Source organism: Tupaia chinensis, unplaced genomic scaffold, assembly GCF_000334495.1.
Source record: "Tupaia chinensis unplaced genomic scaffold, TupChi_1.0 Scaffold000099_1, whole genome shotgun sequence".
Taxonomy (NCBI): Eukaryota; Metazoa; Chordata; class Mammalia; order Scandentia; family Tupaiidae; genus Tupaia; species Tupaia belangeri.
Genome location: NW_006159563.1, coordinates 5470845 through 5482796, shown reverse-complemented (window position 1 = coordinate 5482796; position 11952 = coordinate 5470845). Strand labels below are relative to the sequence as shown.

Sequence of the window (11952 nt, the reverse complement as noted above, 5' to 3'; positions counted from 1 at the left end):
TTTCCCTCTTTCTCCATCAATTGCACATGCTCTATAACAAAACACTTTAAAAATAAATTTAAAAATAAAGTATGAGTATGATATAACAAATGTTGAAATCCATACATGTTTTTTTCTCAACACACATTTTCCAGGAACTTTTTGAAGGCCTTTCATATGTAATACCTAAATTACTTACCAAATTGTTGCTGATTTTCTCTTTTTAAAGCCAGCTGTATTTGAGGTAGCAGAATATAGAAGCTAGAAGTATTTTATACTGAAGTTAAGCCAGAACCCCAAAGATAAAATATTTTTTTATTTCAGAAAAGATTTCAAAGATTTACTTTACAAAATAACATCATTATTTGGAAGTACATGCAGAAAAATGAAAGGCACTATCATTTTTGTCAGCATATCAGTGTGAATCATTTTAAAGCAATGGTTTCTACCAAACACATAAAATATTTCATGCCATAAAACATTTCATCCAGTGAATCATCATGTCGGGCCCTTCACTTTACATATTGGGGAGAAGCGCTCATCGCTGTTTCTTATTACTGATAAAAACGAATGGAACACTTTATAATGAAATTATTACTTATGTTTCACCAGAAGAGAGAAAAATTACACGATGAAGAGGAAAGAAAAAGTGCCTGGGTTAGCCAAGAGAGACAGAGAACACTGGATAGACTGCGAACATTTAAACAGGTAAGAAAAGTGTGGTCCATTTATTGTTTTTCCTTGCTTTTCTTTATCTACCTGTTTTTGGTTTTGTTTTGTTTGTTTGTTTGTTTGTTTGTTTGCTGTACGGCACAGATGCTCACCAGAGAGAGAGAAAGAGAGAGAGAAGCACCTCCCATTGGGAATGGTCATACTGCAGTCCCTTCTGCTTTATTTCTCCCTTGTTTTTCAGGATTTGGGGCTCATATGCACATGCACCCAGTGTGTTTCTCAAGCTACCAGGTCTGGGACTCTTAACTACATCATCAACCGTGTGGGACCCAGCTGCCTTAATCACTGGGCCATTAGAGCAACCCCATTTTTCACAGCTTTCAAAACAGAGCTACAGGGCTGTTCCATGGACTGGTGGTCAAGGAAGCCAGATCCCACGTGGCCAACTGCACAGTTCAATTGTTAGACCTAGTGGCTTGAAAAACATGCCAGGTACTTTGTGTGTGTGCCCAGAATCTTCAAAGGAGGGCAATGTGGAGGATGAGGGATTGCAGAGTGACCATGCCCCACATGTGTGTCGGAGGTTGGTTTCCCCTTGTCCATTCCTCTGTAGCTCTCTGGAGAGCTCACGTACCCTCTTTAAAAAAATAACGCTACAGGGAACCAGCAGTTAGTGTAATGTCTATGTCGCTGGACTCCCACGTAGTCGACTGCGGTTTGTGTCCCAGACCCGGTGGCTTACACTCACGCTGGGTGCATGTGCGTGTGTGCCCAAGATCCCGAGAGGAGAATGGAGGAGAAGGGATTGCGGCGTGGCCATCCCCTGGGGGGGTGATTTCTCGCTTTCTGTCTCTCTGTCTCTCTGCTGGCGAGCGCACGCGCCCTATAGCAAAAACCTCTCCAAAAAAAAAAGGTAAAAAAAAAATAATAAAATAACGCTACACACACTCCTATTACAGGATTTGTGTAAGAAAAAGTTGCTTTTCCCTTTTTTTATGTAGAATACATTATGACCACTGCAGTCCTTTTTAAATTGTTCTGATTGCATGGTTCTCTTTCCTCTGGTTATTTCCAGAATTAACATTGCTTGTCACTCTTGGTCTTTGGCTTCCGTAATTTAAAAGGAATGATGAGGGGACCAGCAGATGCCATAATGGTTACATCACTGGATTCCCACGTAGTCAATCGTGGTTTGAATCCCAGACTCAGTGTCTTAAACTCATGCCAAGTTTGTGTGTATGCATGCCCAAAATTCCTAGAGGAGAATGGAGGAGAAAGAATTGTGGAGTGGCCATCCCTCTAGGGCAGGATGATTTCTCTTTCTTTCTTTCTATCTCTCGCTCCAGCAAGCGCACACACACTATAGCAAAAATCTCTTTTTTTTAAAAAAAAAAAAAAATGGAAAAGGAATGTTCAGGACTTCAGGGGACCTAAATTCCTCTTGAATTTTATAAAAATATTTGATTTACAACTGTCCAACTCAAACATCAGCTTATTAATTCCATATACATCTACCTGTGGTGGTAAAATATGGAAATGACCATTGGCAGAATTACAGGGTACAGCAACATCTGTGAAGGAAGCTTGAGCTCACCCTTGACGTTGGATGTCAAGATCACAGTTGTTAGTGTTCGGAGCCTTATTCCAGTTGTCCATGCTGAGGGAGCACCTTAGAAGTGAAGTGGGCTTCCACTCAAGTCCCTGTAGTATCACAAAGAAAATAAGGAGTGAGGAAGGGCATCCTTGACACAGGATAAGCCTTGTGTTAAGGAAATGTTGTCTACTAATGATATTAATACTAGGCTTATTATTGTAGCCATATAAAGTGAGAGATCTGTATCTCTTCTGCAGAAAGTGCTCTCTCTCTGTCTTCACTCTTAGAATGCACAGTTATCAGAACTTTTGTAACAAATTAAAAGAACATTTTTGAGGGACAAGCAGTTAGCATAATGGCTATGTTGCTGGACTTCCATGTAGTTGACTGTGGTTCGAGTCCCAGACCCAGTGGCTTAAATTCAGGCCAGGTGTGTGTGCGTGCGTGCCCAGGATTCCAAGAGAATGAAGGAGAAGGGATTGTGGAATGGCCATCCCCCCTGGGGGGTGATTTCTTGCTTTCTGTCTCTGTCTCTGTCTGGGCTGCCCCCCCCCCCTTTGGGAAAAACCCCCCAAAAAAAAAAAAAAAAAAAGAACATTGTTTAGGTGGTGTGGAGGTTAAGGTGCAGGATCCCACATGACCAATTCTTTGGTTCGAATCCCAGACTCACTTGAAAATCATGCCAGATGCATGTGTGTGCATGTATGCCCAAAATCTCAAGAGGAGAATGAAGGAACAGAGATTGCAGCATGGTCATCTCCCCCCCCCCCCCAGAGGGTGATTTCTCATTTTCCAAACCTTCCTCTGTCTGTGGAAAGCACATATGTCCTATAGCAAAAGCTAAAAAATAAAGAACACTGCTTAAGGTTTTATTTTTGTTCATTCATTTAGAGAGGTATATGCTATAGGGCATGTACATTTGCTGGAGAGACAGAGAGAGACAGAGAGATAGCAAGAAATCACCCCCCCTCCCCCAGGGAGGATGGTTATGCTGCAATTCCTTCACCTCCATTCTCCTCCTGGGATCTTGGGCATACATACATATTCTCCTGGAGTGAGTTTTAAGTCGCCAGATCTGGGACTCGAACCAGTGTCGACTACATGAGAGTCCCATGGGGTAACCATTATACCATCTGCTGGTCCCCAATAGTTGCCTTATTTAAATAAGGTCTTAATAATGGATTTAATAAAGGGATAATACAGAGGTTCATAATAATTGTTTAAAAGGCATTAGGCATTGGTATTCTGGTTTTCTGTATAATTTCATTGAAGAATTTTCCCTGAAAATTACAAGAGAGCCAAAATAACATCTTTTGTTTAAAGGAGAAAATAAATATAAGTTGTTTTAATATAGTTTAACCAGCTTTAATAACTGTTGATATTTTAGAGGTACCCAGGGCAAGTCATACTCAAGTCGACCAGATCACGACTGGCTCATGCAAGAAGGAAAAGTGCAGCAAGTCCTGTGCCCCAGGAGGGCCAGAGTGACTCTTCACCAGGAGCGAGGCAGGTAGAAGAGAAGACCGAAGAGGTGGGAGAAGGAAGAGGCCCACTCGGGTCACCACAGACGGCGGAGCTCCAGAGCCTTGCTCCACTTGAAGATACTTCATTAGCACCACTTGAAGCCACTTCATTACCTCTCAGCGGTGTTACCTCTGAACTGCCTCCCACTGTATCTCCTCCACTCTTGAATAATAATGACCTTGAGTCATGTTCTGTTACCATGGGTCCACTCCCACCACCTCTTCCTCCAACACCCCCTCCTCCCCCACCTCCCCCACCACCACCCCTGCCTATTGCTAAGGACAGTGCTCCAGAGACAATGGAGAAAGGTCTGCCCAGAAAAGAGGGGAATGAGAAGAGGATCCCAAAGTCTGCCAGTGCCCCCTCAGCACATCTGTTTGATAGCAGCCAGCTGGTTAGTGCCCGGAAGAAGCTCAGAAAGACTGCGGAAGGCTTGCAGAGGAGGAGAGGTAAGTTAAACACACATTTTCACATACATCTGTTGTATAAAGTAAAGCATAACCTAATAACCTTATATTTCATTTGCCCCTGCAAAGCTTAAATGTTATTGTTGGACATCATTTGACAGTGAATGGGCTTTCAAGGTTGCAGGAGAGAATTCTTACCAACCTACAACAACAGATGTGTACAGATATGCAGAAATGCGTACCATCTTGACCTGCTAAGCTTTTTTTTGGGAGAGGTTTATGCTATAGGGCGCATGCGCTTGCCAGAAAGACAGAAAGAGACAGACTGAAAGCAAAAAATCCCCCACAAGTGGGGCTGGCCACGCCACAATCCCTTCTCCATTCTTTCCTCAGGATCTTGGGCATGCATGCACACGCGCCTGGTGTGAGTTTAAGCCACCAGGTCTGGGAATCAAACCGTGGTCAACTACTTGGGAGTCCAGCAACATAGCCATAATGCCAACTGCTGCTCCCATTTAAGCATGTTTTTAAAATATATCTTCTGGGAAGTGATACTTTATCTATTTGGTAATGCATAGTGTGTGGCTCCTTTTGTGTTAGGAGCAAAATCTAATTTTAAACTTGGGAGGTAAAACTCACATATGAAAGGGTAAGCCGATCTGGACAGCACTGTTGTACTGGGATACCTTGGCAGAACCTTGTAACATTTGGTCACATTTATGTAGAACCTTTATGTAAAGTGTCGAAGAATAGAGAGTAGTATGTGTTATTTGTCGCATGCCAGATATGCCTCAGTAAGGTTGTTTCTAAACAGAACAGAAAATAATCTTTACATTTGAGGAGCTTTCAGTTTGCTCGGGGATAAAGCAGTTTGCATATTTAATCTGAGAGACCACTCTATAAAATATTTCTTACTATAATCTGCATAAAATTTCATACATAAAACAGCTAAGTCAAAAGATCATTTTGACCATAATGAACCAAAATTGAATTTTTAAAAATGAAATTGTAACCAAACCACCATCTGAATTAGGACCAGGCAGGGGCAGTATGGAAATACCTGGAGAGTCTCACACGTGATATTACTTAAGACTACTACTGCTTTGTTCCTAATCTCCTCAGTTTTCTCACATGGGAAATGATGGGAATTCCACCAGTATCTGCCATGGAATTTGAATCTTTAAACAAGGATAATCAGGATCCCTTCTGCTTTTGACAGCTCTCTGCCAACACATTAGGATCCATTTTGTAGATGGTATTTGCATCCTGGACTTTGATGCTCCAGAACTGTTGAGGTTATACAGTTGGACTCTACGTATAATCCTAATTGTAATTGTTCTGTTTCATTTCCCAAAGTGAGCTCACCCATGGATGAGGTGCTAGCTTCCTTGAAGCGTGGTAGTTTTCATCTGAGAAAGGTTGAACAGCGAACTCTGCCTCCTTTTCCTGACGAAGATGATAGTAATAATATCTTGGCACAAATAAGGAAAGGGGTAAAATTGAAGAAGGTACAGAAGGAAGTGTTGAGAGAATCCTTCACACTTCTGCCCGATACAGACCCTTTAACTCGAAGCATCCATGAAGCTCTTAGAAGAATTAAAGAAGCATCCCCTGAGTCAGAGGATGAAGAGGAGACTTTGCCTTGCACAGACTGGGAGAACTAACAAGTAAATGGCCTTACTGTCCTTATAGCATTAAAGTAATATAGCTTTTATATTGGGTGATGGGGCCTAGTTGTGGGGTTTTGGGGCTTTTTTTTTTTTTTTTTGCTATAGAAGGTGCATATGCTTACAGACATGAGGAGAGACAGAGGAGGTAAACCCCCCACATGAAACATGGTCACCCCACAGTCCCTTTTCCTCTGTCTCTCAGGATGTTGGGCATGCATGCACATAAGCCTGCCATGTTTCTCCAGCCACCGGGTCTGAGACTTGAACCACACAGTAAGCCATATGGGATCCAGCACTCTTAACTACTAGTCCATGGACTGGCCTGGACCTAGTATTTTTATTGAGGCTTATTATTATGCACCTGATTTATAGCATGAATCATCAATTTGTAAACTTTTGCTTTACTTAATTATGTAGTTTCTAGCAACTTAAGATATAGAAAAGTACTTTTAAAGGACAGTTATTACATAAATGCTACGTTTTTGTCTTGTTTTGTTTTGTTTTTTGAGAGGTTTTTGCTACAGGGCGCATACACTCGCCAGACAGAGAGACAGAGGGACAGAAAGTGAGAAATCACCCCCCAGGGGGGATGGCCACACCACAACCCCTTCTCCTCTATTCTCCTCTTGGGATCTTGGGCACGCATGCACACACGCCCGGTATGAGTTTAAGCCACCGGGTCCAGAACTCGAACAGCAGTCAGCTACGTGGGAGTTCAGCGACATAGCCATTACGCTAACTGCTGGCCCCCATAAATGCTATGTTTTTATATCTTGTAAATTGAAAGTTTTTGTCATCCAGCTGTATACCAGGTAAAGTGACAGTCTTATTGCCGTAAAAAACAGAAAAGGTGTTTTCTGAGTATTTCAATTACAAGTTGTTCTGTGCATTGAGTTTTGTTGTCTTATTAGCTGCCAGAAAGGGATTGTGTAAGATTAGTCTAGAAAAATTGTTGCATTGTCTGATTAGTTAGCTTTCTAAACTATTAAACCTACTCAGATTTATCAGTTACTTCATTGTCTAGGTTAATTTGCAGCTCTCAGTAACTAATATATAAAATCTACATCTATCTTACTCAGTACCCCTTGCATATTGAGGTTCTCTTTGATTATACATGTGACATTCTATAAAGAAATAGAATCTACTCCATTTTAGTAGGTTAACTACAGAGTAATGTGGCATTTATACCAAATATGTAGAGTAAGTAGAAATAACACAAGTGTAACTGAAATATTATAGTTTGTGCAAAATGTATAAAGTATGCTAACAGGTTCTATTCATTACTGTGCTCTCTTGCTGGAATATGGTTCTGTCGGCTTCCCAGCAGTCACCAAAAGAGGGAAGACTTAAATCCTGGAGGGAGTAAATAAAGAGATCATTCACTTATTTGTTACACAGTGATTCTTAAATGTATTTGATCATAAGAATTAACTGCAGACTCCTGGCCTCGATTAGAAAATTCTGAGTAGGTTTCATGTATATGTAGGTTCACATCTGGATTTTGAAAACTGTGTGCAAAAAATATAATCTTTATCAGTTTTTAAATACTGAATACACATTGAAAGATACTGTTTTGGTTGTATCAAATAAAATATTACTAAAAGCAGTTTGGTCATGGATCCATCAGGAAAATGTTCTACTAGCATTTCTCCAGCCACCCCTTCACATCAGCATTTGTACCAATCAGTAGTTTAACAGCAGGATGAAAACCCACATTCTGGGGAACCAGCAGTTAGCGTAATGGCTATGTCGCTGGACTCCCACGTAGTCGACTGCGGTTCTGTCTCGGACCCGGTGGCTTAAATCTCACGCCATGCACGTGTGCGTGCGTGCCCAAGACCCCGAGAGGAGAATGGAGGAGAAGGGATTGCGGCGTGACCATCCCCCCTGGGGGGTGATTTCTCGCTTTCTGTCTCTCTGTCTCTCTCTGTCTGGCAAGCGCACGCGCCCTATAGCAAAAACCTCTCCAAAAAAAAATTTTTTTTAAAAATTAAAAAAAAAAACAAAACCACATTCTGCTTGATTCGTGAATGTGTACTTAACATGATTCAGGCAACATTCACTAGTCCCATCGTCCCCCTCCTTTCCTGTTATGTATAGAGACCCTACCTGTTGTTACTTTTTGGGTCCTCAGATAACTTCTAGCCATTTTTGCTTGTACATGAGTACTCTGTGCTTCATAGAGGAATATCAATGTGTCTACTCAGTGTGTGGTTGTCTAGAGATTCAGGTGTATCTGTCTGGGAATCTGTACCACTGTGGATATTCGGAGATTGTCTCTCACTTGACATTTCTTGCTAGCTATTGTGTTGACTCCTTCAGCTTCTAGCTTCTTAGAGAACTGCTAAAGCCTATGCCAAAAACTACCCCCTTCAGGCTAATTGAGACCTGTGAAAGGCCACCTGTGGGATGAACGTGTGTTTGGGCCTTTCATGAAAGCTGGCCTGCACTGACCCCAGCAGAGCACACCAGCTGCCCAGGCCATCCGTCCTTGTTGGTCTTCTCCCGTCCCTCCAGATGTTGCCAAACATAGATGTGGCACCAGCGTCTTTGTATACTCTGGTGGCTGCCATGTTATTGGTAGCTTCTGACTGCTAATTTAGCATTAGTACCAAATGTTAAGAATGTGCCCATTTGAAAATGGCCTAAAATCTTTTTGGAGGAAGAGGAGGTTGATTGCTTGTGGCTAGTGTATGTGGTAGAGTGTTGAGAATTAACCAGTGAAACACTCCCAGGCAGCGGATGAGTTCAGATACCTGCCTCGCTCTTTCAGCTTACCTGTGCCAAAGGCACACCGTAGGCCAGTTGTGATACCATTGACTGGCCCAGTAGTGAGGACGCTTTGTGATCTTGGAGAATAGTTTTCAGACTCTGAACATCTAGGTAATTTTTTACAAATGGCTGAACAAGCTATCATTTTTATTTCCTGTTAATTTAGCTGATTTCTTCCTTACAGATTTTAATTCATTAATGTTACTATGTATGTTTTTTTAAGAGCGAATTTCTTGAAACCTCATTAAATAAGAGTTAAGGTTCCCACTTCTGCCTTATCCCCCCGCAACTCTTCCCAGGTAGCCAAAGTTAATAGTGTCCTTCAAAGGGATTGCTAAACATTAGGAAGTGTACATAATTTTATTGACTTTTTTTTTGGAGAGGTTTTTCGCTATAGGGCGCGTGCGCTCGCCAGACAGACAGAGAGAGACATAGAGACAGAACGTGAGAAATCACCCCCCAGGGGGGATGGTCATGCCGCAATCCCTTCTCCTCCATTCCCCTCTCGGGATCTTGGGCACACATGCGCACACACCCGGCGTGAGTTTTAAGCCACCAGGTCTGGGACGCGAATCGCAGTCAACTACGTTGGAGTCCAGTGACATAGCCATTACACTAACTGCTGGTTCCCTATAATTTTATTGACTTTTAAAGTAAGTTTCTAATTTCTTTTCTGTGAGATCATTCTTAAATTTGCCACATATCTATAACACTGTCCAATAGGAATATAATGTGAGCCACTGTAATTTAAAAACTTTTCTAATAGCCACAAAAATAGTAAAAAGGAACATGAAATTTATTTTATTGATAGTAATATTTTATTTGACATCACGCAGCCAAAATAATACCTTTCAGCATGTAATCAACATAAAGAAATTCATGATGTAGTTTGATCTTCTTTCTTTTTTGTTAGTGCCAGGTCTTCAAAATCCAGTGTGTATTTTACACTTACTAGTAGCCTATCAATCAAGATTGATTCAAATGCTAAATATTCAGTGGTTAAAGAGAACTCTCCTATCAAAAGAATAAAATTGTATTTAATGGAAAAATGTGTTATTTCAGATTTGAACTTAAATTGAGGTAAAAGCCTGGTTTTTCACACTGCTGTGACTGAGAATCGAGCAGTGGTCAGCCATGTGGGATTTAGTTTTCTATTTCTATTTGTAGTACTCCACAGCTGGGCTCAGGTCCAGTACTCTCTATTGAGTTTTTGGTTTTTTGTTTGTTTGTTCTTTCATTTTGTCAAAGGATACATGCACTCACCAGAAGCGAGGTGAGGGAGTAAGTGTCAAAGCACCCCCCCATAGGAATGGCCATGGCACAGTCCCTTCTCTGGTTCTCCTGAGGGATTTGGAGCATGCACGCGCTCGCTCCTGGAGTGTTTCTGAAGCCAGTGGATCCAGGATTTGAACCATGCAACAGTTATGTGGGATCCAGCCCTCTATTGAATTTTAAAGATACCATTCAATAGTTGTAATTCTATTGCTGGTTCCTGGAACAAACATTTTGGATTAGATTATAATTACTGTTTTAATTATAATTATTATTTTAATTATAGCTTTGACTCAAAATGTTAAAAGTAAGATAAAAATGAATCTAATAGCCTCTTAAGGATCAGAATTCATATTCAGGTCACTTTGTTTTTATTTTGATTGCTTTAAGAAGAGAAACATATCCTTTTTAAAGTGTCTCCTTGATACTGTAGCATATAAATGGGCCTTTGTGAGGAAAGAATTTTAAAAAAACATTGTTCATGCTGGGTATGAGGGAACATACATACACAACAGTCTTTAAAAGGTTATTATCTTTTTTAATACAGTGTATTATTTTGTTTATAAACAGGAGACTTAACAGAAAGAAGAATATCTACAGTTGAAGATCCGTTCTGAATCTTTTGGAAAACAACAGTTTAAGCACTCGGTTTCACGGTTGGATTCCATTAGATCCAAAGTGTATTGGCTCAGTGGTGAAAAGAGGAAGCACAAACGGCAGGCTATCACTTTCTAGTCATTCCGGTAGACCGCTACCATGAGCTTTAGAGGTGCAGTGTTCTGGCTGCAAAAAAAGAAAAGGCCTCTGGAGATTCCTGTTTTTTTACATACCTTCCCCTCCCATCTGCCCACTCACTTCTTTGTAGTGGCCATTTAAGCTAGGGGTTGCAATTAATTGAAGACACTGGGTCGACAGATCTGCTGTGAACCACATTGGGACTGCTTTGAGATCCATCTTCCAGTGCATTGAAAATAGAAAGTTTTTTATCAGCTTATATAAATAGTGCAACACTCTGAAAAAGAAGTTGATCATGGTAACTACTACAGGTCAGGAATTAAAATCAGATGGAAATGCACTTAGAATTTCCACATCAGTCATCTCCAAAGGAGTTTTCATAAAGATGTTCAAAATGGAGATAGACCTATTCATGTGTTTACCACAACATGATACATTTAACATGGCATATTTTTAGACGGCCACACAGTCTTTACACTTTGTAAGGTTTTGAAGTAAAAATTTCCATGCTTTTAAATAGTTCTTCATAATTCCAAATTTATAATAGTTTGACTTTTATGTGCATCCTTGTTTATGAGAAGCAATACTTTGTAATTTCATAATATTTCAAATTATTTTTAGTCTTTTCGTTGGAACTATTGCTTGGTTGCTATAACTCACATGACTTTCCTATTGAGGATCAGAAATCAAGATTCAGTAATGGGGATGCAGGTCTTAACTCTTTATCATGCACCATTTTAGGTTGTCATTTTTATGCTCCACAGTGAAAGGCACGACAAAGGAGACAAGCAGAAAAGTCTCCTTGGCTCCCATTTCACTATCACACGCTTTGAATGGAGTTTTGGGCGAGTCTTTGTTACTGTCACCGATACTTTAAACCTATGTATGTAGCGCTGGGTGCTGATTTTGCCCTAACAGAGTGAAGGACACAGTTATACGAGTGGAATCATAATGGCTTTTCAGCAGAACTGTTGTGGGCTCAAATGAAGGTAGATAGGCTGGACCCGGTGTACAGAACTGTACCGGCTGTGATTCTGCATAGGACAGCTCTTGCCTTTAAGTGGAAGGATTTAAGGCCTGAAGTCCCAAAAGAACGTTCTTACGAGGCACTCTGGCCTAGGGACAGAAAGCAGTACTAGAGGAAGAGGCCTCTGATGTGTATGAAGTGGTGTTCCTGGAGTGAAAAAGAAATGTTCACGTCTGTGTGGTTTTCAGATGTTACTTTCTTTAAAGTAATTATGGGGAAAATTTTCTGGCACCAGGTTAGATAAAACAAAGCCTTTCTGCTTAAATGTTGAGAATATGTTTATTACTGAAACTGACGGGC

General features: G+C 40.8%; 1 protein-coding gene across 1 annotated transcript in view; it reads left to right on the top strand.

Moving 5' to 3' along the window:
• Window positions 1–11952, top strand: part of JMY (junction mediating and regulatory protein, p53 cofactor) — a gene marked incomplete at its 5' end in the record, with an annotated part of 94245 nt that extends 82293 nt beyond the window's left edge. Inside the window, 4 exon segments of the mRNA XM_006143539.3 lie at window positions 592–687; window positions 3633–4218; window positions 5533–5843; window positions 10461–11952. Coding sequence (XP_006143601.2) covers window positions 592–687; window positions 3633–4218; window positions 5533–5840 — 990 coding nt within the window.